Source organism: Anoplolepis gracilipes, chromosome 12 (genome assembly GCF_047496725.1).
Source record: "Anoplolepis gracilipes chromosome 12, ASM4749672v1, whole genome shotgun sequence".
NCBI classification, from domain to species: Eukaryota; Metazoa; Arthropoda; class Insecta; order Hymenoptera; family Formicidae; genus Anoplolepis; species Anoplolepis gracilipes.
Window position 1 is genome coordinate 2,420,543 of NC_132981.1, and position 26,559 is coordinate 2,447,101.

The following is a 26,559-nucleotide window of genomic DNA, read 5'->3' on the forward strand; positions in this document are numbered from 1 at the left end:
TATATATAATAAGCAAATTTTTATGTAAAAAGATTATAATTGTATTAAGAAAGAAATTGAAGACGAAGCGGTGAAAAATACGACATATTAAAGACTAGAACATCACAAGCGCGCGTAACGTGCGCAATTTATTTTGTCTGTGTGTGTGTGTGTGTGTGTGTGTGCATATATACAGGGTGTCCGGTAATGACCGCCTCACCTCTCTAGGGCAGATAGAGCAAATCAAACTGAACATAAAAATCTTCTACCATTTTGCGATTTTCGCAATAATTATTAAAATATTAATTAAAAACGCTCAGCATATGCTGAGTGCTATATACAGCGCGCGCTCACACGCTGAGCGTTTTTAATTAATAGTTTAATAATTATTGCGCAAATCGCAAAATGATAGAGAACTTTTATGTTCAGTTTGACTTGCTCTATCAGCCCTAGAAAGGTGGAGCGATTATTACCGGACACTTTGTATGTATAATAATATCGTTCGCTGAGCGTTTTTAATTAATAGTTTAATAATTATTACGCAAATCACAAAATGGTAGAGGACTTTTATGTTCAGTTTGACTTGCTCTATCTGCCCTTGAGCTATGGGGCGGTCGCGACCGGACACCCTGTATATATATATATATATATATATATATATATATATATATATATATAATATGAAAAAGCAATTTAACTGGCACAGATCAACCCGACACGGCATGATCGGAAAGTTATCGGAATGCGCAAATCCATAGACCGTTGAATGATCCTCGCGCAAGGAACCAGGGCTGTATGGGGTCGCACCCCCCAAGAGACGCCCTGCAGACTTTTTTTGGCGAAGAAGTTGGCGTATCACGACTAGCTATGATCATCGACGATAGATTCTAATAATATTTCTGATCGAGATAGAAGATTCTGATCTTAGTAAAAAGCCCTTCGAAAGAATTTCGACAGATTTGGCGTGTCGTAATCGGGGGTGCGTATACTATCGATACTTTCTTGAACACGCGGCTCGTCAGCGAGACGACGTGTCGCTACGTAATTGGCCATAATTACATACCCCGTGTGCGCAGGATTGATCGAGCTATCGATCCGGGATAGAAGGATCCGCGCTCAGTCTGGTGCGAACACTTGAAGAATCCAAGAGATCCCATCGAGCAGAAAGAGCCAATCTCAAGAACAGGACGAAGATATCGGACTCCAGGACTCTCGTGAACGTGTATTGTGCCGGTGAGTTATCTGCACAGATTTCTATATTACTAACTCCTTAAGATAAATATTTAATCATTAATATAATTAGGTAATTTTATAAATTTATAAATTTTTATTTGCGACAGAAAAAGACTTTTAAGAGATGAAATTATCTCTCGATATATAAAGCGGTTTTTACGAGAAAAAGCTTTGCATAAAACATTTTTTGATATCTCTAATAATTTTCGAGATATAGCGAGAAAAGGAAAAAGCCGTTTTATATGTATATGAGGGATGATGTCATCTCTTAAAAATGCTTTTCCGTCGCAACTGAAAATTTGTAAATCCATTTAGTCGTTCATTTTCGTTGTTCATTTTTAAAAAAATTTTAATAGTTTTTTATATACCTTTTTTCATGTTTCAAATTTTTCGTATTTCAAATTTTAGTCTTATATAACACTGATGACAAATGTTATCTTAAAAGACCAGAGAAAATAATTATTACTGTTATTTTATATACAGCACTTATATTAAACTACTATTAAAATTTAATTTATTATTAATCATAATAACATTTTATTACGATTAAAATTATACAACAAGTGACATTTTTAATTAAATATAAATTATAAAAAAATTATTAAATATCAAAATAATATTTAAACTTTACATGTGTGAACATAATACTTTAATATGCAATAGATATTACAAATTGTTGTGTAATAATGGAATTACTGCAAATTTATCATTCATTGGTAAAATTAAACATTATATTTTTTTTTATATTTATATCTTTACAATCAAATGTTGCTGTATTTAATGTTTCATGTATATCAACGACTTTTATAGCTAAACTAAATGAAGGCTTTCTATGAAATTGGATATATTTTTCCAGTTATTTTTATGTCATTATACTTTCATTTTTATAAATATTTGAAATAGGCATATAATTAGAATTTCTTAAAAAAAACACAGTTATTTTCTTTGAGCTAGTGATATTGTAAAATTTTCTAAAGACATTTTTTTATAATATCTATAAATTTTTCCATGTTCATTAATTATTAAAGAGTTGTCATCTTTTTCACGTAAATGTGGGCAACTCAATATTGAAAACAGAGTATCAGAAAATATAAAATTATGATAACGGAATTGTGTCTTTGTGTCGCGCTTGTTTCAGATGAAAAATAAGGTCATCGCGTTATTGTTCGGTTTTGTTGTCTTTGGTTTTTCTTGTATTCCGTTGACTTCGCAAGGTATTCTCGTGTTCTTATGTTTGCGATTTGTATAACTTTGAGAAGCTATATCCCCGAGTTTAGGATAAATATAGTCTATTCACATTAAATTCGGAGGCTCACAAAAAATACGAAATATTGACCTAAATAACTTTCATTTAATTTAGTACTAATTATGTGCTAATTTGTAAGCTATATAAATTAAATAAAACTCTATTTTGCTATAAATGATTATAATATTTAACAATTTTTCTTGACTTATTTTCATTGGAAAACATGGCCTTTCATTGTAATTAGTATATTTATATTAAAGTATTACGTAAGATATAAATATTTATATTGATAATACTAAAATAAAAAATAATTATTTTATATCTGTATATACAAAATATATATATATATATATATATATATATATATATATATATATATATATATACATGTATAGTATTTTATAATAAAATATTTTAAAAACTTCATAAATTTTAACTAAACTTTCATAAATTGCAACTGAAATTAAATAATTATAAGAATTTAATCATTTAAATGCGTTTAAAAAAGAATGAGTATTTAAAATAACATAAATATTATATAAAATAATTATTGCCATTATATAAATATACTATTTTAATTTGAATTCGTTATATATAATTATTAATTTCATGTATTAAATGCTATAGAAAATAAACTTGTGAAATAAAAAATCAAAATTTTTTGTTTAAAAATAAAAATGAAAACATTATATATTTACGTCGTTTCTCGCAGTATTGTTTCTTGCATTTTCATTCCTTGCATTTTCACGATTTAATCGCAGAATTGATTGTCTAAACTATGCTTTCAAAATCTCTTCAAATTGTGCTTCTGTTATAGTAGAACAAATATTTTTTATGACATCTGAAGAAATGAATATTTATAAGATAAAGAAATCAAATAAATATAAAATAAAATATCTGTAATATATATGAGAAAACAATATTTTGTATGCAACTTACTCTTCATGCACATAATTAATTTCAAATCTTTTAATTTAAAATTATTTTTGCTCCAGTCCAAGAGCACTTTGAAGCTAGATTATTTGTGAATAATTTTTGCAATATCCTTTTTATTGCATCTTTCTCATTTGTTCCACCAATCATAGTTAACATATTAATCTAAAATATTATTTTTTATTCATGATATTCCTAACGCATTAAATATCAATTTAAAAACAGAGATGAAATTGTACATACCAGCTGTGATTGTACTTCCGGAGATACTAATATAATTTCGAAATTATTAATATTTTCAAGACAATCCATTGGTAATGGTGGAAGCAAATTAATATTACGGTGAATATTTACATTATTGCCATTAATTTCTAAAATATGTAAACGCTTGTTTATTCGTCTACACCAATGGTTCTTAATTAAAAATCTAAATATTTATCTATATTCACAGAGTCCGATTGCATGAGAATCTCATTGAATTAATCTCCTGTTGACAAATTTTTTTTTAAAAGCTTGTAAATTTTTTTAAAGTCCATGATGAAATTAATCTATTTTTGCATCCTAGATATTTTCTATAAAAATCTCTTTCGATTTAAATATATGCAAAAAAATTAATCAGCTACACATTTCATATATGAATGCAATTTAATAATATAAATTCGGAATTTCTACACTTTCATGATTAGTATTTTTAACTTAAGCATATTATTACCAATACGTATCCGAAATTAGAAGTCAATATCAACTACTTTTTTATTATATCATTAATACATTTTATAATTTGTATCGTGCAATCATTTAAACGTAACTCATAAAACTCGTCCCATTTTTTAATTACTTTATTCTTAGAATGTCAATTATAAATTAATCAAATTTCGTATATTTCCGTAATTTCAAAGTCCGTATACAAATTTTACAATGTTTAAAAGAATTTCGAAATAAACTACAATTCAATATTTTGTAGATGTTTCTAAATAATTTTGAATATAATTCAAATTTTGTATAAAAATACCTGCGTTGGTAAAAATGTTTTGTTCAGCTTAATTTTTTATTTTTTTAAGTAATTAGTAGAATTAATGAATTTTATATCATTATGAAATCTACTAATTTTCTTTGTGAAATTCCTGCTTTATTTTTCTCAAAGTCTTTTTGCGAATTGAGGAACAAAATATGTTTCTTTGCTGTCATGCGGAAAGAGTTGTACGATTTCATAAGAAGTTTGTTCAAAATCGTTTCTGAGCGATCTTTTAAAGAGATTTTATATGATCTTTCATTTGATAATATGAAATAAACATTAAAATAAACACAAATTATAATAAAAGATGTACAGAGTAATATGTATTTACCTGATATTCAAATTCAAAAGATGAATATCAATTAATGGCACAATAATGATTGACATCTTGTAATGAAAAGTCCATCATAATGACTTATTTGTAAAAGAGTTTGTCTATATGCATTTTTCGACAAAATATCTTTTAAATTAAAAACTTTTCCTTCTCAAATTTTATACTCTTTGGAAATGCTTCGCAAACGTTATGTGTTGGATTTTCTAATATTTTATTTGATGTTTCCAATTTATTTTTATTTCCTATCTCTAATAATTCATTATTCTAATTTTTATGTAAGATTGTCATCAATTATTTGGAAAAATACTGAATTTGAAGTACTTGTAATGTTTTGTAAGTCACATATTTTACCGTATGTTAGAATCTAAATAAGTAAATTAACAATAAGTGAAATAAATATTATAACAACATAAACATAATAAAAAAATTTTGAATGTCATAAAATTTGAAGATGAAAATAAGACATACATAATCATCGTATTTTGTACGAAGTCTTACTTGATCTACAATAGAGGGAATTAATTGTTCAAAATCGCAGAAATTGTACTCTTTTAAAAGATCACCCAAACTTTCTACGTTGTCGATCCCACTTAATGTGTAAAGTAAATACAACAGAGACATTTAATAGACAAATTAATTGTTAATTTAATTTTATTTTTTTTTATATTTTTATCAATAAAATGTATGATCTCGATTTATTTATCTATCTGAAACGTCTGTAATTTAAAAATTCTTTAATATATTTGCGTTATCACGATTTTCTGAATTGATTATGAATTACAATTGTTTATTTTCATCACTATTAAATCTACGTCTAGATTGCAATTTTTATATATAAAGATGTTATAAATACACATCTGATAATAATTATATAATTATATGTATTATTATATAATTATATAATTATGCACGATTACATATGCTACATAATAAACCTGTGTATAATTCATAATATAAGAAGCATAGAATTTAGTATCAAAAAAATAATTACATAAGTATTGAATGATCAACTTTAATATAATATCTCATGTATTTATAATAACAACAAGCTAACATTATTAAAGTGTATACTACATGCCGTACTCAGCATTACTCGAACTTCGCGATATATCAGTAGTGACGTTTCGAATTATCTTTTCTGGTGAAATCCTCCTCTCACAAATCGCATCTAAATATTTCAATATTTTCTTTATCCTGAAACAAAATAATGGATTAATATTTATTTTAAATATACAAAATTTAAAATGGCAGATCCAATATGCCGGACCGAATTGCGGAAAGTGCCTTGATTTACCTGAAAATCAACACTCGGGTTTTTACAGTCGCCGATTACGAATATGGAATCGTGTTGCCGATAAAAAAAGCTCTCTGCGTTCAATTGGGTGGAGACAGTCATCATGTTGAATTATGAAGCCCGCATTACTTTTTTATTGTATTTTTTTTATTTTAATGTAATAACAGACGTAAATCTTTCAGTGCATTGAACACATTTAAAGGGCTCAATGGGTCGATTTTTGTCTCTATTCTTATCAAAGTTCTATGGATTGTTATAATCTTCATTTTCTTCGTTATGCACTATTTTCCTGCGATTTAAATAATTAGCTAAATAAAAAAAATTTTTTTCCACATTTACAAGGAAATTTTATCTGTTCCATGAAGACTTCTGCATGATGGTCTAGTACCACGTGTTTCCTGAGGCTTTCTTTTGCAATAAAGGTTTTTTGGCAACAAGGACATTGTTCGTTATCCTGAACGTTATGTACTACAATGAAGTCGAAAATTCTCAAATCTTCTTTGCTAATATTATGCTCTCTTAGCCAGTGAGATCTAAACTATCAATTTTATTGAACAAAATTGACAACTGAAACATGTGTTTTTGTCAAGCCCGAAGCATATTGCATAATTTTTTTCTCGTTCTCTTAATTTTGACGGTGATACCGTATACTTTCTGTGTTTCAACGCTGTCTTAGCTCCTTCAGATACTGCTCTTTTTTTCTTTTCGGCCTGATTGTTACCGCTGTCTCAGGTTCTTCAAATCTTGGTGTTTTTTCTGACGTGCCTGCAACTGAAAGATCTTCAGGACATAATTCTACGTGTGATCTTTTGTGCGGACTAACATTAAAACAGCACATCGAGGACAAGTTATGCTTTGTCAGGTAAATTTTGAAAATCTTCGCGCATTTTTTTCGACAATCTTCTCAAACCTGTACCGACATGTGGAGACGAATTAAATGGGTTAAAACACCTATCGGCATGTATCGATGGCACATGATACGACATGATTGCTGAACAATTCCAAAGACTCGATTGTTTTACACAATGTTTGTAATAGACGTTCAAAGTATACAGGAGCCCAAAGCAGTTTGCTCAAATGTGAACGGATTCAATCATCAACTGAAAAAAGTCAATCAAGTAAAACGATACTTGACAGAACGATGATATACGTTCTACTTAACATTAAGAATGTTATTAATGACAAATAAATCTTTCAATGTTAATAATAAATTAATAATTATTATATTTTAATATTTTTTACAATAATAATATTAAAAATATCGACTTACTTTCGTATGATATATATTACTAGTACTGCAACGACGACTATGATAATAATTGAGGTTGGTACATTTATATTAATATTTATATTAGGTTTAATTCCAGTCCATCCAAAGAGATCCATGTTTAATGTTCTGAAACATTTCATAGGTAAATATGTATTATCATGAAATATTTAATAATATTTTCAATTTATTTCATAAATATTTCAAAAAATATATGAAAAATTTTTTACCAAATATTTTTAAAAATATTTCTACAATATATCATAAATGTTTCAGGAATTCTTTTCTATTAAATTATGAAATCTTTCATAAAATAATTTAAAAATATTTCAAAAATCTTTCAAAAATTATTTAATGTAATACACCGAAAATTTTTCTTAAAATTTTATAAAAAATATTTTAGAAATTTTTCAGAAAAATTTCTGTAATTTGAAAAAAGTAAATTAAAAATTTTTACAACATGAGTTATGAAATAACATATTTTATTAACTACAAGCATTAAATGCTTAAGCATGCATTTTTTCTTACGGTTACGTATAATATATTTATTTGCTATATGTTATAAGCGCCTGAAGCAAGAAATAAGCATGTATGTTGTATATATTATATTATATAGCTCGCATTAATATACATTAAACGACATTTTGGATCTTTTTGTCTTTCTTACGCTTTATAGTGATATTTGAAGCATTGTTTTCTAACTTATCATGTTTAGAATCAACTGAATTATTTTGCTGAAATATTTCTTTTCTTATATTTGTTGCATTATCTAATGAAGTAATTTGTTCAATATAAGTATTTATAAACTGCTCAGCCTCATCATAATTATCTGAACATTTAGATAAATAAATATTAAGACATTACATATTTGCAGATTATTTTACATATAGTAAGTTTGCATATGTTTTGAGAATACGAGTATAATATACCTTCTGTATATAGAACAGCATTAACATCAAATTTTTCCATGACGACTGATAGACTGCATTAGATTTTACTAATGCTTTAAATTTAACATCAGATGTGGTTTTTGGCCAATAACAAACTGAATTATTATCTGTTAACCAGATAAAAGGGATGACTGCATATTCTTTCTGAGTGCCTTTTAAAAATTGCACTATTACATACATATTTATTTTGGGCAGGATTTATATCGTGTTTTTTTTCTCTATTATGTGTGTGTTTTAGTATATTGAGGAAATATATTCAAAATTAATATTATAAAATGATTAATATTAAAATGATAATAACATTTACAAAAATTCAACTGTCTTAATTATAATTTATCAACTCACAATCAGTTTTATTCATATTATAAATAGTTCAAATTTTTAGTAATGTTTTGAAAAAATACTTCACATAATTAGAATAATGAAAGTATTTCTCTCGCAATCTACCTCTACAATGTATATAGTTATACAAACAAGCGTTGCCGCAATGTATACGTTATTGCTTAAACCTGATTTCTTTTTTCTATAAAAGTAATGATATGAAGAAAATGCGTTAATTGAGAATAAGTAGAATATTATTATAATATTATGCTATGTTATATTATATTTATTATGTATTACATTACATATGTAATCTAATAATGCGTATAATATGATTGTGTATTTGATTTTAAAACATTTATGTATATATATTTCTTATACATAATATTCATATATATATATATATATATATATATATATATAAAATTCACAAAATAAAATTACAAGATATTTTTAGCTAGAGAATTTTTGAAAACATAATATATGTGAATAAGATAATTAAAGTAATTAACAGTAAACAAAAAATTTAATGTGATAAAACATAACACTACTGTATACACATATATTACATAATTATTACATATATTACAAAACAATAAAATGAATGATGACATGAAAATTGATTATATGATTACAAGAAATTTATTACAACAAATTTTGTCGCATTAAATTTTTTGTTTAATATAGTATATCTAATTATATTATACTCTATCGTTTTCTTTTTTTTAATATTGTATGTCTTGACTAATTTTTTTGAGTAAATTACTCGATAAAAATCTTTTTACTTCTGGCAATATGCAACAACTTCTTCGATAATGGTTCCACAAGTACTTAATAATTATCATTGGCTGACACCGAGAAGGTGTATCATTAGATCGTGATGCATTCACACAATCACGACTTGTAGCAAGTATTGTGAAGATACAGTAACAAGGAGGACATACATAAATATTAGTTAAATATAACTTACAAACTTATGTTTTCGATTGCTGACCATTCGATGCGACAGCTGGCAAAGAAGCGGAGCAGTGATGTTACTAAGTGCATTGCTGATTTACTACCGGCACTTCAGATAATTCAACAATAGTTACGTTGACTGCAGTTTGATTTTTATGTCTGGAAGGGTTCCAAACAATCTACGCTGAATATCTAATGACTAGATAACTATACAAGGATATTTTCTCATTCAAAATCAAGCCGAGTTGACTTGATAATCAAGCACTCAATTTCGCAGATGATTGGTTGATTCTCTAGAATGGTCAATATCAGTAGCGATCCGTGCAGAGTCTCATTTAATTAACTTGGTTGCAATAGTTGTATTGAAGCATTTATTGAGAGCAAGAGTTCGATACAACCGACAAAAAAGCTTGGACAAGTTGTATCGAAGAGACATTTTTATTTCTAGAATGTGTTTATGTGCTTCGATAGTTTGACAATGGAACTGTAAGATGTCAGCTGAAACTCCACAACTTACTGATGCTTCCTGATTGATGAATGAGATTATGCAAGCATAATATATCTCAGAGATTAAGAATAAAAATCCAAACAAAACGCCTAACTGCTTACATCCTTACTGCTTATGAGGACCAAGGTATTGCATCAAATAAATGTCACTATTTGAAGCTAAGCTGTTATTCTTTTCACCAGGCTAATAGCGCACATAATCCGAATTTGATCAAGATGTGTTTACTCATTTGTAATTGATCATGCTTTGTTATAAATTCAAGGTAATCTATTTAAGAAAAAAAAAGTTTTATGTGGCGCATTGTAACTGGTGATTAAAAGTGGATTTATTTTGATAATCCCAAGTGAAAAAAATCATGGATGGACTCCGGTCAATCATTCACATTAACGCCAAAACGGAATATTCATATAAAGTTTTGCTCTGCTGGGACCAGGAAGGCGTACTTTATTACGAGCTACTGCAACTGAATGAAACAGTTACGGCTGACGGCTATCAACAATAATTGTACCAATTGCACCATGAATTGATGCGAAAATGTCCATCAGTAGTCAATGCAAAGTTAATTCTTTTGCATGACAACGCACAACCACATGTTGCAAGAACCGTGAAAGATACACTATTGGAGCTTGAATGGGAAGTTCTTTCGTGCCCAGCCTATTCTCCAGACTTGGCTCCATCGGATTACTTTTTCCGATCGATGCAACACGTGCTCGCTGATACACACTTCTTCAATTGCGAACAAGTTCAAAAATGGGTGGATGGATGGCTTGCTTCAAAAAACAACTCATTCTATTGTCTTAAAATCCAACTTTTATCAGAAAGATAGTAAAAAGTAATAGAAAACGATGGAAAATATTTTGACTGATGTATTAATTAATTAAGTAACGAATCCAGCAATCAACTTAAATAATCAAATTTTACATTGCTAGACAACTTTTGGTAACATTGGCCATGCTAATATTTACATGGACTAAATTTGAAAATTTACGATCCAAGTGATGGACAGAGGACAATTCTTTCCGAATCAGCATCTGTTTGATGTACTCTGAGCTGATTCTACTTTACTATTGCGTGAGTCATCCAGATTTATCCTGCAAACGATAATCAAATATGCATAATGAATAGGATGAATGATTACAACAAGTTATTAAAGTGACCCGCAACAAAAATTATTCCCTCGTTTGCGTACAATGAATGAGTTCACGACAGAGAATATTTCAATTGGAAGCATCTTTGACGGCTTCAAATATATTATTAAAATTATGCGTATAATTATATACACTTTACATTTAGTTATTAAATCTTAATGTAATTACTATGATAAGTATCAGCGTTATTTTTAATAAGATTTTATTCTGCAAACGCATGTATCTATTTAACACACTCTATACTGAACACAAGCCGTCGAAAAATTCATTTAACTACTTTTACTTTCATTGACAACAGTCTCACTTGAATTAGAATTTGATTCTTTATAACTAAAAAGCAGCGATCATAAGAAAGCTAGCAGCGTTGTAACATTTTATAAAACATTGCGTACGCTATACAGTATATTTTGTCATGTTAATTTTGTTAAGTGTGACATGACGAGCAGGAGATGGCGTGTTTGAAATTATTAAATCACAAATAAATACAATAAAAAATCGTAATATTTATCAAAAACTTTATAACTCGATAATGTGAAATGCATTGTGCATTCATTTCGATGTCTAAACTGCACGCAAGTAATAATGTTTGCAATAATTGGCTAAATAATTATATTGTACAAGAAAATTTGTAATTTTATAATAGTTATAAATTGTAATTTTAGATGATAAAAAAGGAAAAGAATGAAACTTTCAAACAAAGATATTAAAAACAAATAATAACTTTCGCTCAAAAGTGTAAAAATTTACTATTCTTAAAATTAAAGATTTGAGACTTAGAAAGTTTCGGTCTCTTTTAAAAAAATATATACGTAACATACATACAAGATTGTTTTTCGCAATGTAACACTATTACTTACGATTAGAAACGAATTACGAAAGGAATTATCTACAAAAAGAATAATTTTGAGCTTAAAGGAACTGAGCTTTTTATGCAATTTTATAAACCAATTAAAATATATATAGACAAATATATATTTATAAAGTACACAATCGTATTATGCGTTAAATATAACAACTTAGATATTTAAACGTAATACATACACATATATAATAAAAAAATAAAATAAATGTTATAGTGTTTATAATTTCTACTTTGTATATCATTATTTATGTAAAAAAGACAGATTTAAGCAATAACATATTTATATATTGTTTATATTTAAAATATGCACAAGTTAATTAAAATATCCCAGGTAGCACATGTTCGTTTTATAAACGTTTTCTGAACGTATCCAATATTTTTTAACCGTCAAGCACCAATAAGAAACGTTTCAACAGAAACATTTTTAAAATCATGGTTTAAGAAACGTATTTTTTACGTTTCTATAAATAGAACAAAAATTAATTTTTTAATTCAAAATTATATATATACACATTATTAAGACTGTACTTATTAAGACGATCCCCAGATAGCACAGACAATTAAAAGATGACGAAAAGATGTCTTTTTTAAGTTATCTTTCTGACAAGGCTAAAAGATGTCTAAAAGAATATCTTTCTACCTACAAAAAAAGTCATTTTTTAAAATATGTGTCTTCTAAAAGTCATAATTAATTTTAGTCGACAAAAAGATGTCTTTTTGATCATCTTTTCGACAAGACAAAAAAGATCTATTTTATAATATACATACGTGTTCCTTTGTTTGCCGCTACATAGCATGTTCAGACTTAAATAACTCGTATTCAAGTTTTCATAACACGTATATAAAGCCTAAAGGAACAGGCACTAAAACTATAATTTAAATTATGTTCTTTTTGTCAATTTGACTTCTGATGTAATCTCAACAAGAGATTCCAAACATGGTGAAAGTAGAGATGGATTATATCCATATATACATTATTTTATTGAATCTGTGAATAAACAAATTTTTCACAAATACAGGAATAAAACCGTATTTTGACAGTTTCTTAAACTTTTTTTTTTGTTAGAAAATGACGTTTCCCTTAACGTTTTTTAAGTGGACATTTTAACCAATCAGAAACGTTTCGCAGAAACATTTGTGAAACGTTTTTGAAACGAATGTGTGCTACTTGAGACACAAGTGTTGATAAAATATTAATATGTAAAAAAACTTACTATATATATCTTCTATATTATACGTAGATTAATTTAGAGAATTAGTAAAGTTTTGTAAAATAATTTTTTTAAATCGTTTACAAATGTTCAGATTAATAGTCGGACCATTAGAATGCTCTTTTTCACAAATAGGATATTTTTTATTTGTTACTTTTACTATTTTAGCTGAATGGAAATTTTGTTCGCTTTTTCTTTTAATTATTTGAGCTAATGGTTTTTCATCTTTACGGTTTGATTTTAAAATAATTTGTAAATAGTTTTTAAATGAAAAAGCATTAAAATTATAAGTTATTAAAGTCGCTAGTATTTAATTATAAACAACGGGTTAATTAAAAACGACCTGACTAGCCAAAATTATTTAATTTATTTACACGACGTTTCGACCATATGGTTGTGGTCCTTTTCAAGTGTAAACGTAAATTAAGAAAATTATGCGTGTCTCCTTGTTTGTGTTCATCTCAAAATTAATAACCATTGTTTTTAACTAAGTGACACATTTAATTATTCCATCATTAAGTTCTACCTTTAAACATGTCCCATTGGATTCTTTCTTCTCTTTCTTAATTTACGTTTACACTTGAAAAGGACCACAACCATATGGTCGAAACGTCGTGTAAATAAATTAAATAATTTTGGCTAGTCAGGTCGTTTTTAATTAACCCGTTGTTTAAAAAGCATTAAAATTGTCTAACGAGCCATAAATTTTTATGTCTTCAGAAATATGCAATAAATTATGAACGTTATGAAATATATTTTCTGCGCTATATAAAATTTTAAATGTGTTCACAAAATACGAAAGAAGATTAGAAGCATAATCAATTAAATGTGAATATTTTGGAGACGTTAATATAATCATTGTAACATGTAAACTAAGGAAATTTATATATCTATCATTATTTAATATTTTTCTAAGCACAACAGGGCCAGTATAAAACAAAAATTGTCTAAATTCAGTAGCCTTTCCATCTTCTTGCTTCAAATAATGACCGAGGTTTACGATTAAATTCTACTGGAATATTTTTGACTTGTTTAATTAAATTAGAAGATATATTTGCAACGTCTTTATATGGTAACTTTACATGTGGTTTTCCAGAACACCATAAATTTACCATTAGTTTTTTTACGACTCCAAGACAAACTAAATGTGTATAATCCAAAGGGAAAGACTTAATCATCTCAAAATCGGGGATCTGCTCTAATAAACTAGTGCCAGTGTGATGTTCTTCTTGGACATTTAATCTGTAACAAGTATCTGTTCTTAAACGTAAATGATTTGTATTGGGAAAGCAGACACGATTATAAATATAAGCATCTTCCTCATAACATTTGGTACACGAATAATAACCCATATGACCAATTGTGTAAGTAATATAAGCTTTTGCTACTGCATCACATATAAAATGAGAAATTTTGACAGAATAATGTTTCGTATCAATAACAATACCAATATTAATAATTTATTGATATATCTTTAACAAAATCTCTTAAAAAACAGTTAGCGTTTTTAGATTTTTTATAGCCATAAATGCCAATCATTTCTACATTACTATGATATTTGACAAGTCGACATAAAATGGAATAAACTTAACTTTTAGAACTTTTTGCTAGCGGCAAACCATCTATATTAATTGCAAGTTTTATAATTTCAGTATTCTTGGAAAAATCGTTTGAATTATATATAAAGATTTTTTATACAATTTTCTATTCCAAAATGATAATATTGACCAGGTTCAATAACTTTGCTCACAATTGTATGACAAGTTTCTAAAAGACTTCGAATATCAGTAGGTAATTCACGAATGAGAAATTTTAACAATTTTAATAAACCATTTAATGCTGTATGTGAAACATTATATTTTAATGACCACTGTTTTAAATGTAATTGTATGTCTTCTTCTAAATTAATTATAAAATTATTTTCTTCAGTGTTATGAGGAAGATTCTTATATTAATCAAAGTTGACTAATAATTCTAAGTCTGAAGAAAGTGAAAGGTTTTCATCAGATTTATAATTCGACATTAGATCTGATTCTAAAGTACTATCTTCAGAAAATTCTGATTATGTGCTACTTGAAGAGATATTTGTATTTGGTTCAAAAGCGAATCTTTTTGTAACAATTTCAGAACTGTAACAGTTATTTGAAAAGAATCCTTCTTCGAGAATCTTTCTCTTTGCTCTCATATGTTTTTTAATTTCTGACATTATTTTCAAACTGACACAATACTTATCTTGAATAAATTTTTACAGATGAAAATATATAGACTGAAATAATAGACTAACAGAATAAAGCTGGCACAAAGCTGAAAGAAGAATCAAAATTTAGATTAAATAATATAAACTTATAGTTAATTTTGTAATTTGTATAATTAAATTTGATACAAGCAAAATAAAGAGTTTATTAGGTTTTTTTGAATTTCAAATTGTTTCTAACAATAAGAGATACTTATTTTGAATTACTTATTTGTCTCAAAATTCAATAAAAAAGACATTTATGGGATGTTCCTTTATTAAAAAAAAACAGTAAATTGTCTCTTAAAATAGACAAATAGCAATGCTTTTGGAGTTAGAAAATTTATCATCTTAACAATATAGGCAAAATTACTTTACTTTGTTAAAATAATATATAATATAAAATCATATGTATATAATCTTTTGTGTTTTATCACATATAATATAAAATATATTAGCGCAAATGTTATATGTAAAAAATATAATCTCGGGAGGACCGGGTGTCTCAATAAAATTACACTGACATATCAACGAGAATGAATTATAAATGTATTAAATAAATTATAAATGTGTTATGACGGCTATCTAAGATTTCTGGAAGCATACAGTCATGATAGAAACGTCTTTAGAACAGGCGGTACTTGATTTTCCCAAAAGTCATTGTCTCTATTGACTATCACAATTTTTAAACTGTTGGAAGTTCATAGAGCGAATATGCAATAGTTTTGCTGCGTTATGTTCAACTGCCCTTGAACTTGATAAAAGTATCGAGGATTTCGATTCATTTTATCATTATTTTTTCTGTCAAATATGCCTTTAAATAAAGGCAATTTTTGACAGCCTCATCATTGTACAGGTGTTAAATTCTCTGCTGATAGAGGATTTAATCTCCACCAGACCATCTTGATCGATAAATCTTTCGAGAGAAGCACCCAAAAATGGATTTTTATAATCAATGAACAATCCACATGGTTCAATTTTTTTATTTAATTTTGTAGCCAACTATAAATAATATTGTTCACAATTTTTTAAATATGTTTTTATCGATTTGTAGTTATACTAATGTAACGGTAATAACAAACATAATAAACAAAATATAATATCACTTTACGCAGCTTTTGAGGAGAAATCTTTGATTGCCCTGATAGGACATCAAAAAGCTCGATAGATTCTGTTAAATTCCTCTTGCTCGACATTAAACGTAAGTAGCTTCAGCATAAAGATCACATGCATAAGCTCATACTTAGCGCCTGTCTTTATCTTGGCGTCCACCTTTTCTTTCGTAAACGACTCGGTGTTGTGACCCATTCGGATCAGTACATTGTGTACGCCGACGTCCATGGTCTACCATCGCCCATATGGATTTTTGGGTGAATAACAATGTTTCATCGAGATGTCGACGGTTGCTTAGACAATATTAAATTTGTGGACTTCCAAAATTGTCTGTTCTGCCATTCATTGTGCGACCTCGTCTTTTACATCTTTTCGACAGATGTATGTGACGATGGCATCAAAAAGCTGATAGATCTCTATTGAGACACTTATTGTACTGATCCGGATGGGTCACAACACCGAGTCGTTTACGAAAAAAAAGGTGGACGCCAAGATAAAGACAGGGGCTAAGTATGAGCTTATGCATGTGATCTTTATGCTGAAGCTACTTACGTTTAATGTCGAGCAAGAGGAATTTAACAGAATCTATCGAGCTTTTTGATGTCCTATCAGGGCAATCAAAGATTTCTCCTCAAAAGCTGCGTAAAATGATATTACATTTTGTTCAACACGATTGGATTTAATATGTAAATGTAAATTACATTCTAAGTTTATATACTTCGTTTGAAAAAATGATATCACTTTACGCACCCAGACAACGTGCATGTCTTAAAGACATATTAAAAACGTCTTTCCGACGTTCTACTTAAGACGTATTTGTTGAAACGTCTTAAACATATCTTTTTTTCGATATCTTTAATATTATTATAAAATTATTACATTATTAAAATATTATTTTTGAAAAAATAAAATTTCTGAAAAAGTGTAGTTTTCTTTTGGTCTTAAATTTTTAATTATACTAGTAAAACTAAATTATTGTATGATATACTAAATAACGCTTTGACAAAATAAATGCTAATTAGACTGTACATGCAAACCATATCTGGTGTTGAAAAATTTTTAAAGTTACCAGCATACGAATAGACCGCTACTTGATTTTGTTGTTACAACCAACACACGAATAGATCGTCTCTGGATAGTTTTTTTATAACCAGAACGCACATGCAAACCGTTTCTGGTGTAAAATATTTCTTAAAGTTACCAGCACACGTTAGACCGCCTCTGGCACTAACTACTGTTATTATGAAACTACTACTGCTATACTATTATATCGTTAACATAAATCTCGTTATCTACGAAATTTGTAATTTACAAAGTACATAAAAATATTTACAGTATTTATATTAATATTTAAGTATCATATTCGATAATTAGTTTTACCCAATGCTTAATTCTATCCGGAGATAAAATCGTGTTAAGAGGTTTCACTGTGATATTATGTCCCGGCATGTCTTGCACAACATATCTGTTTTTATTTAGTACTTTGGCAATTCTATATGGTCCTTTGTAAATTGGCTTAAATTTTTGCATTTGTCCTGGTTTCATTTGGGTGTCCCTGATTAAAAGAAAATCATTTTCTTTATATTTCGAGGGAGCTTTATCTCTTTTATCGTAAATGTATTTATTATAGTTCTGAACTTTTTGCGTAGCTAATTGCGCGGTATCACGTAATTTTTCTCTTTCTGATATTAAATCCGTTTCAATTTTGGCAAATGTTTTTAAAATTTCTGTTAGCCACAAATCCGAATGATTTCTTTGGTCATAACCAGGAGAAGTTTAGACGGTGTTGTTTTTATTTGATATGTATTATTTATGACATAGAGCGCTTTAGCAAGATTATCTTTTCAATCTTGAGGTTCACGTACTAATTTACTTTTGAGAAATTTATTTACCCGCTCAACAATACCGCGTTTGCCCAAGGGGCTGCCTGGCGCTTCGTCTGCATCTTTTCCGGTTGAATCTTCTTAATTTGGCTCCATTCAGGCGCACCAGGAGGGAGACAGGAAGAATTAAAATGTCTCTTTTCCTTTTATTTTATAAAAATCTTTTACAATGATATTTAAACGTTATAATAAAAAAATTAATTTCTTTTTGTCACACCGTTTTTGTTACATCGTTAAACCATGTTATTATGATTATGCTGTGGAAACTAAAAAAAAACAGAATATTTGGGTAAGTTTTTATATAATTTAAAGAAATATCGCTAAAAATATTTTTAATAAATATTTTTACACCTACCTCTTGATGTACCGCGTACATCAAGCAGTTAATATCTTAATATCTCTATTTGTAAAAACATTTGTAATAACGTTTATGCCCCATATATATGTGTTATTGATCCATACTCTTATCCAAATCCACGAATTAGGTCATTGCCTAATAATATTAAAAATGTTATTAATGATAAATAAATTATTTTAATATTTTTTATAATAATAATATTAAAAATATCGACTTACTTTATAAGTGATTGCTCGTAAATTGGAGGTAAATACCTGGTTACCTAGCTGATAATGAATGAAAAGAGATGAAAGAGATAATTTTAAATTTTGTATATATACAAAATTTAAAATAATTAGAGCCTATTAAATTATAATTTAAATTTTATTACATTTTGTAAGTAAATTTAATTATCTGAATATGTATTTTTTCACGCACCGATGTTGAATCTTCAAATATTTAATTGTGTATCATACGATATCAAATATCAACAGACATCGAATTTTCAAATATTTAGTTTGTATCATGTATGCGAATCTCTATCAATAATAATAAAAGATTAATATAGAAACTTTGAATATTATTATACATATATAAAGTAAATTCATAAATGTTATAAAAAATTGTATTTATATTGCCATAAATAACCGAGATGCAACAAATTCAACAAATTCAAATATAAATTAATTTGAAAGTATATAAACGGCTCCTCGTATTTACAAACACGATAATAATATATTCGGCAATGAGAGCCCAAACGCAAGATGTTGTTGCAAAAATTTTCTTTATTTAGTGCACACGACACATATTAGATTCTCATTTTTAAGAACTTTAAACCCCTCTTTACCCCAAATTCAAATATAATATAATCACATCAAATAATGTTTTAATAATAAAAATATTTAAAAATTATGGAAAATGCTATATTAATAAGTTTACAATTATGTAAGACACAGAAGACGTTACCTGTTTCGGAGAGACTCCATTTTTACTATTTCTTAATTTTAACGGAAACGAGCAGATGCAGCTTGAAAGCCTGTTAAACCATGACTGATCTTCTCGGCTTACGCAGGAGCCCTCAGTTTTTCATCTTTTTTTTTTTTTACATGGAGAAATGCTTTATGGATCCCCCTGGGAACGGGAACTCCCCCTATAGACGGGGTATACCCACTAAAACTCCATGGTGGTCACTTCCTCGGCGATTGTGGGTGAGCCCTGAGGTCGCTTTCGCATTCAACCAGGATTCACCCTCGCCAGTCGAGTGTACCATTCTCACCTCCCCCCCTAGATGGTCGGGGGGGGGGGGGTTTCCATCTATGATGCGCCACTGAAAGAATTCAGTGGCACATCATCAACGACACTTCGGTGACCACATCGAAGCGCCGTCGCCTTCCTTGGGGCCAAGGTGCAATGGGGGATGCGTGTTCCCGTACCCATCCCCCCTTGGCCCCCGGGGGGAGATGAGAGTACCATTCTCACCTCCCTCCCCTCCCCTTTTGCCCTGATCTTTGGCCTGTTTGGGGCGAGAGGGGTCTAAAGACCCCCCCGAGTTCCCTGCCCCCTCAGTTTTTCACCTGAGGTATATGAGACAAACAAGGTGTTTGCTTGGACACGCTTTTCGAGTTTCGATATCTCGAATTTGGCGGTTTTGATAATAATTATTCCGTTAATATTTTACAATTATATATACATTTTTTTACTTATCTAAATAAAATGTACACGATTTATATCGTATTTGGCCTCATTAATTTATTAAAATTATTTTCAAATTGATAAAATGCGAAATAAAAGTTAGTTTTGATTTCATTTATCAATATTTGCATTTTATATGATAAGGCAAGCTCTTTAAAGATCGATGCTAGAAAGTCATCGAAAACGAAAGAGAGAACTAGTAAGGAGCATTATATTTAATTAATATGTATGGTTAATCTAATTCAAAATTATCCGATTTGTTGTGCTTACGTCTTATATACGTATATCAGTGTCATTTTAATCGCAAATATCTTATTAATCCAATAATTACTTTTAACAAAATATGAGCTAAAAGAGTTATTTGATTTTATTTCCTATTATAAAATTTTATATATATATATATATATATATATATATATATACATATATATATTCCAAATAATAAACTCAACACTTTACTCTCGACCAAACTGGCATATATATATTGTGTCAGTTTATTGATACACATATACATCACTTAATAAAGTACGAAACATTATTGCGTATAATCTTGTTTTCCATTTTGGTAATATTTATTGAAGTAATATACACATATATATTTTATTAAAATGCTTTTTTATTGAAATTATTAAAACATTAAATTTTATGTGAAATAATAAAATATGCATTTTAATTCATCTATATATACGTATATATTACTTCATAATATACGCTAAAGTGGAAAAAGATCACGCGCAGCTAATAATATCTAATAAAACATATTCATAAATCTATTATATGTTTCGTACTTTTGAGATCCAAATTATGGATCAATTATGGATCTAGCACGGACACGAACCACAATTTGTGGATCTAGCACGGACTCGAACCACAATTTGTGGATCTAGCACGGACTCGAACCAATCGGTCGTCGGTACCGTGGCACTGGAAAGTGGATCAGCCACGTAGTTCCGCCGGCCGTAAAATGGATCCAGTTAGCGCCACTGTACGACGGGGAAAAAGCGTTCCCTAAAAAAAGGGGGCATGACCTCTCAGTCTTCTCTCTGCTGGTAATATCGGCCTAATGCTGGATTCACATTGGTTAAAATATCCGATGTCCGACATCAAATGACAGAGCTTGATTTTTAGCGCTTTTGTTGACAAATTTTTATTATATATTTAATGAAAAATTACTCTAATTATATGGTGTCATTTTAACTTCAAAAATCTTATTCATTCGGATTCATTAAAATTACTTTCGACAAAAAATACGTTAAAAGTATATATTAATAAAAAAATATGATCATAAATTATATTAAAAAATTATACTAAAAAATAATGACAGGAAATAAAAAACAATTTTTAGTTTTTTTTTTTTTTTTTTTTTTTATTAAAAAAGACAAGGTTTTTCATTCTTAAAAACGCGCGCGCATCACTAATCAAATTTATACATATATATATACACACATGTCAGTACAGAAAATCTATAATATATGTTACGTCAACTATAGATTTCTAGTATCAGCAGTTTATATCGGAAATCGGAACATACCATCTCCTTATAGTTAGTTTAGTACGGCATCGGCCAACGATGTAGTGATGTGGTTTTGTGATACGTCAGTCATGATCTGGTATAAATTTGCTGTCAGGAGTAACAAAATGTCACTCGTCAATTACATTATTTGAAGAAGACTTTTCGAGGGAATTGGCCAAATTGTTTTCAACACGGCATGGCTCACTTGAATAATGTATTGAAAGCCGTAGAAACATTAAATGCGCTGCGAGAATCGGAGGTCTCGTCGGATTTCGGAGCCAGGTAAATAAACAATAAGTATTCTCTGACAAAAATCTGTCAATGTTACTGATGATCAAATTAAATTTCTATACCTGAACATAATTTATAGGAAAGAGAAGATATCATGTTGCACGATCATCGTTGAGGGGATATGTTCGCCAACTGTCAGACAGAATCCCAAGTTTCCACAAATTCTTACTGCTACCATTGAAACCCTGCTGTCATTGTGTAATGACAATGAATCGGATGTCAGAATGGTCGCGGATGAATCTCTTAATAAAATTATAAGGGTATATAATTATACTTTTATATTTTTATGCCAGCGATATTATCTCAAAAGTTGTAACGAGATAAATATTTATGCCAAATAGCGTATTAGAAGTGTGAATATATATTATTCATTTTATTTATTAGGCAATGGTTGACAGTAACATCGTTAAGATACAGATAGAGCTTTACAATGAAATAAAAAGAAATGGACCTGCACGTATATTAAGGGCTGCTCTTTGGAGATTTGGCTTACTAAGTCATATGATACGTCCCTCAAGGGGTAAAGCTTATGTATCAAATCTGATACCATGTATAGTAATCATTGCACATCGATCTGAAGATACTGTGATTGAAACATTATCGCAATCATTACCATTAATTTTCAAAGTGTTAGGACCTTTTATGACAGACAAGGACGTGAAGGTAAATGTCTCTTGACACTGTTATTATTCTTATATTAAAGATATATAATTATGAATTGTAAAAACATCTGTTCTAAAATCTGTTCTAGAGCTTGCTAAAAGCATTCTTTGAAAACATTTCCTCTCCTCAAGCAGCTTTTCGTAGGGCAGCGGCAAACATGATTTTGACAACATGTATAAATTGCAGAAAACCACAGTTCTTTTTAAATTATGTATTAAATTATCTATTAGGTAAATACATATAAATTATTATATATATATATATATATATATATATATATATGTAAATGCAAAAATATTTATTTATTTAAACAATTAAACAGGTATAAACATCATATATATTTAAGTATTATTATAAATTTTTTTTAAAAACCAGCTCTCCATACCTTGTACCTGTTTAATTGTTTAAATTAATGTTTAGATAGCTTATACACATCGTTTTTATCATTTATTTATTTATTAAATTGATATTTTATTCCCATTACAGATATAATGATGTCAACGAGAAACACTGAAGATTATTCATTTACTACTATTATAGGGGGATTTGGCTGCCTAAGAGTGATTTTACCTTACATATGTAAACCTTTGGAGCCTCAAGAGGTTGAAACGCAACAGATAGACAGTCTGTTACATATTTATGAATTGTGTTTACATTACACAAAATGGCATTCCGATCATAATGTTATAAATGCAGCTTTAGAGACCCTGGCGCAATTGTTAAAAATGCCTCCAAAGTCATTAGTATCCGTTTTATTGTCCTCAGAAGGCATAACTCAAAGCAGGATAATGTTGAATCAAAATGCGTGCGCTCCTTCACTGGGTCAAATGAGTATTTCCAGCGCGAGTACCGCTTATGGCGGAAATTCCGATTCCATCTTGAATTTGATGCACGAACCTGATGTTCCAGAGATTACTCCAAATATAGAAAAGTGGATTGCAGATACAGAAGCAGATTTGCCAGCCACATGTAATCCACAAACGCAGAACGAATGTGGAGCGAGCAATGTGGCAGAGATGAAGGAAAAGATATCGGAAAGTTATTGCGGTCTGAAAATCGGAGCTATTAATAGTAAGAACAAGTATAAATAAGCGTAACTCGTATAATAATTTTACAAATACTAGCGTTGAATGTTTTTTAGAGGATGAAGTTACGGAAGAAGGTAGCGATATCGAAAGCGAGATTGAAAAGTCCGAGAAAACACCGTATCCGAGTTTGCAAAGTGAACGATCGAAGGAGGAAGATTACTCTGAGGAGGCCGCTCTGTCCTTTGCTTCCCCTAAGAAATCTTTTTTGGAGTTCGCGTTGTACGAAGCGGATATCGGAAGTTTTACAGACCCGGATATGCCTGTCAAGTTTTGTTGCCGTTACCTGGTGTCGTCTTTCTTGCTGGCGGGCAAACCCGGGCATTTAGTGTCGGACAAGTTGTTTCGTGTTAGCGTCAAGTCTCTCTCTCTAACATGTGTGGGTTACATCTTGAAGCTTTACCCGCATTTGTTTACGATGACTGTGGCCAAAGAGTCAAGCTGCAATGAGACGAATCAATTGATTACAGACATTTTGCTGTTTGCCAATCATTCAGATCCTCAAATCAGGGGCAATGTAGCTATGATAATTGGAATCTTTTTGAAGTCTGTGTTTGTCCAGTATGGCGGTTCCTTCCAGAACTTTGAAACGGAATGTTCACTTCAGAAAGGACATAAAAGCGCATCATTAGGAGACTTGATAAAGTTACTTTTAAATGTAAGTTTATTTACTGTTGCCTTTTTAGAAACTTAGACATTATTCTCTTGAATTTTTAATTTACTCTTATCAAATATATAGGGTCTGAATGATGATTCTGCAACAACTTGTCGTCAAACATTGGATGCATTGAACCTCTGCTTATCAGAGTTATTAGATTCCAGCAATGAACATGGTCTTGCGATCTTGACTGTATTGCCAAAACTTGTAAAAAATCCATATTTTCTGGTAAAAGTAAAATTAGTTGATTTGTTGAGTAAATTATCTTATATTACGATAGAACACATAACGGGACAATCGTTATATCAAGAGCACTTTATCGATGTTATAATAGCGTTATTAGGCGATCAAGACCAAAGAGTGAGACACGCCGCGTCGGTTGCCATTGTTAAGTAAGACATATTTACAAAGTTTTGTCACATTTTATTAATCTCTTTAAATCGATACTACTTTGCATTTTTTTTCAGGAGTATTCCTTATTTATATTTCCGACATCCTCAAGAGGACACGGTCACGAGAAAGGCTACGCAATATACTCAACAATTTCTAAACACTGTAACATCAAGTATCTCGGAACTGTCGTCCTATCAGGACAAACATAAGCCATTCGTGAATACGTCTGTCAAGCCCTTTATATTTTTAAATCATAGTAACGACATAAAGTACGACTCCAGTGTGGAATATTCTCTCTCACGTATAGTTAATATTTTAACGGAGATATTGACGGTACATTCCTCAAAATATCTCATTTATGGATGCTGCGAGACTCTCTTCCGCTTGAGCGAGACTTACCCGACCACGATTTACGCGAGAGGATGGGATTGTATTCTAACGAAGACACTGCCGAAAAAATCTAAGAAGAGTAACGACCGTTCGGACACGAGCGACATTAGTTTTGCCAACGAGATGATTTCATCTCCGGTGAGCAATGGTCTCTTATCTTTGACATTGCCCTTATTAACGTCATCGACCATTAGCTTGGATCTGTCCACCCATCGACATCTGATTCTTCTCGCCGGCAATCTGGCCTCTGGATTGGTCGTTTGCAATTATAAGACCGGCAGCGACCCGACAAAACTCTGGAATATGTGCAAGGACAGATACATGGAATTGCTGTTGACGCACATTACGAGAGTCCTTAACATCTTCGTCCATGTTGTCGACGAGGTGCAACTGATACAGGCCAGTACCAAGCCCGTATTTTCATCTTTATCGTCCACGCAAACGTTATCGCCGAAAAAAAAAATCGCGTCGGAGCAAAAGTCGAAGGAGAAGGAGAGGGAGAAAATCAGTTTGAGAATCGGAAAGGAGCATGTGGGAACCTTCATAGGCATACCGCATTACATGAGAATACACGACATTTTGAAAGCGGCGCATTCCAATTATTTGGTAACTCTACAGCACGAGGCCAGCGAGATGTACGTTTCTCTACTGAACGCGATGCTGGACGTTCTCTCTCAGATCCTCGAAATCGCGTCCGTCCACGAAGCGAGCAAAATAGCGGAGGAGGTATTGTGTTACCTGAAAACCACCGTCGTACTGTCGCCGACGGCGACGGTCCGATGCGTGCAGCAGTTGTTGAAATGTCTATTCGGTACAAATGTGTGCGCGCAGTGGAGCGAGCTGGACCTTCAAAAGAGTACGGATCGGTGTGGTACGATGCGAGATGACATAGGAGGCTTTTACAATCAGTGCTTTCAGTATCCCGCCAGGCAAATGGCAAATACGATCAAATGCATCGGGAACAATTGCAGGGGTGAAAACGAGCCAGACACCGGGTAATTGTTATTTTCTGTCACTTTAACAACTGCACCGTCAAACAAGGTGATACAT

General features: G+C 30.0%; 1 protein-coding gene across 3 annotated transcripts in view; it reads left to right on the forward strand.

The window, feature by feature from the left end:
- Positions 1–1,085: 1,085 nt before the first annotated feature.
- Positions 1,086–26,559, forward strand: part of Htt (huntingtin) — a 31,509-nt gene continuing 6,035 nt past the window's right edge. For 2 of the 3 annotated variants that reach the window (XM_072903930.1, XM_072903932.1), the window contains exons 1-9: positions 1,086–1,212; positions 22,007–22,311; positions 22,400–22,580; positions 22,705–22,983; positions 23,072–23,213; positions 23,470–24,054; positions 24,125–24,726; positions 24,808–25,118; positions 25,194–26,504. In XM_072903930.1, the coding sequence (XP_072760031.1) occupies positions 22,226–22,311; positions 22,400–22,580; positions 22,705–22,983; positions 23,072–23,213; positions 23,470–24,054; positions 24,125–24,726; positions 24,808–25,118; positions 25,194–26,504 (3,497 nt within the window). In that variant the 5' untranslated portion in view covers positions 1,086–1,212; positions 22,007–22,225. The remainder of the gene's footprint in view (positions 1,213–22,006; positions 22,312–22,399; positions 22,581–22,704; positions 22,984–23,071; positions 23,214–23,469; positions 24,055–24,124; positions 24,727–24,807; positions 25,119–25,193; positions 26,505–26,559) is intronic. The other variant, XM_072903931.1, reaches the window with a different exon arrangement.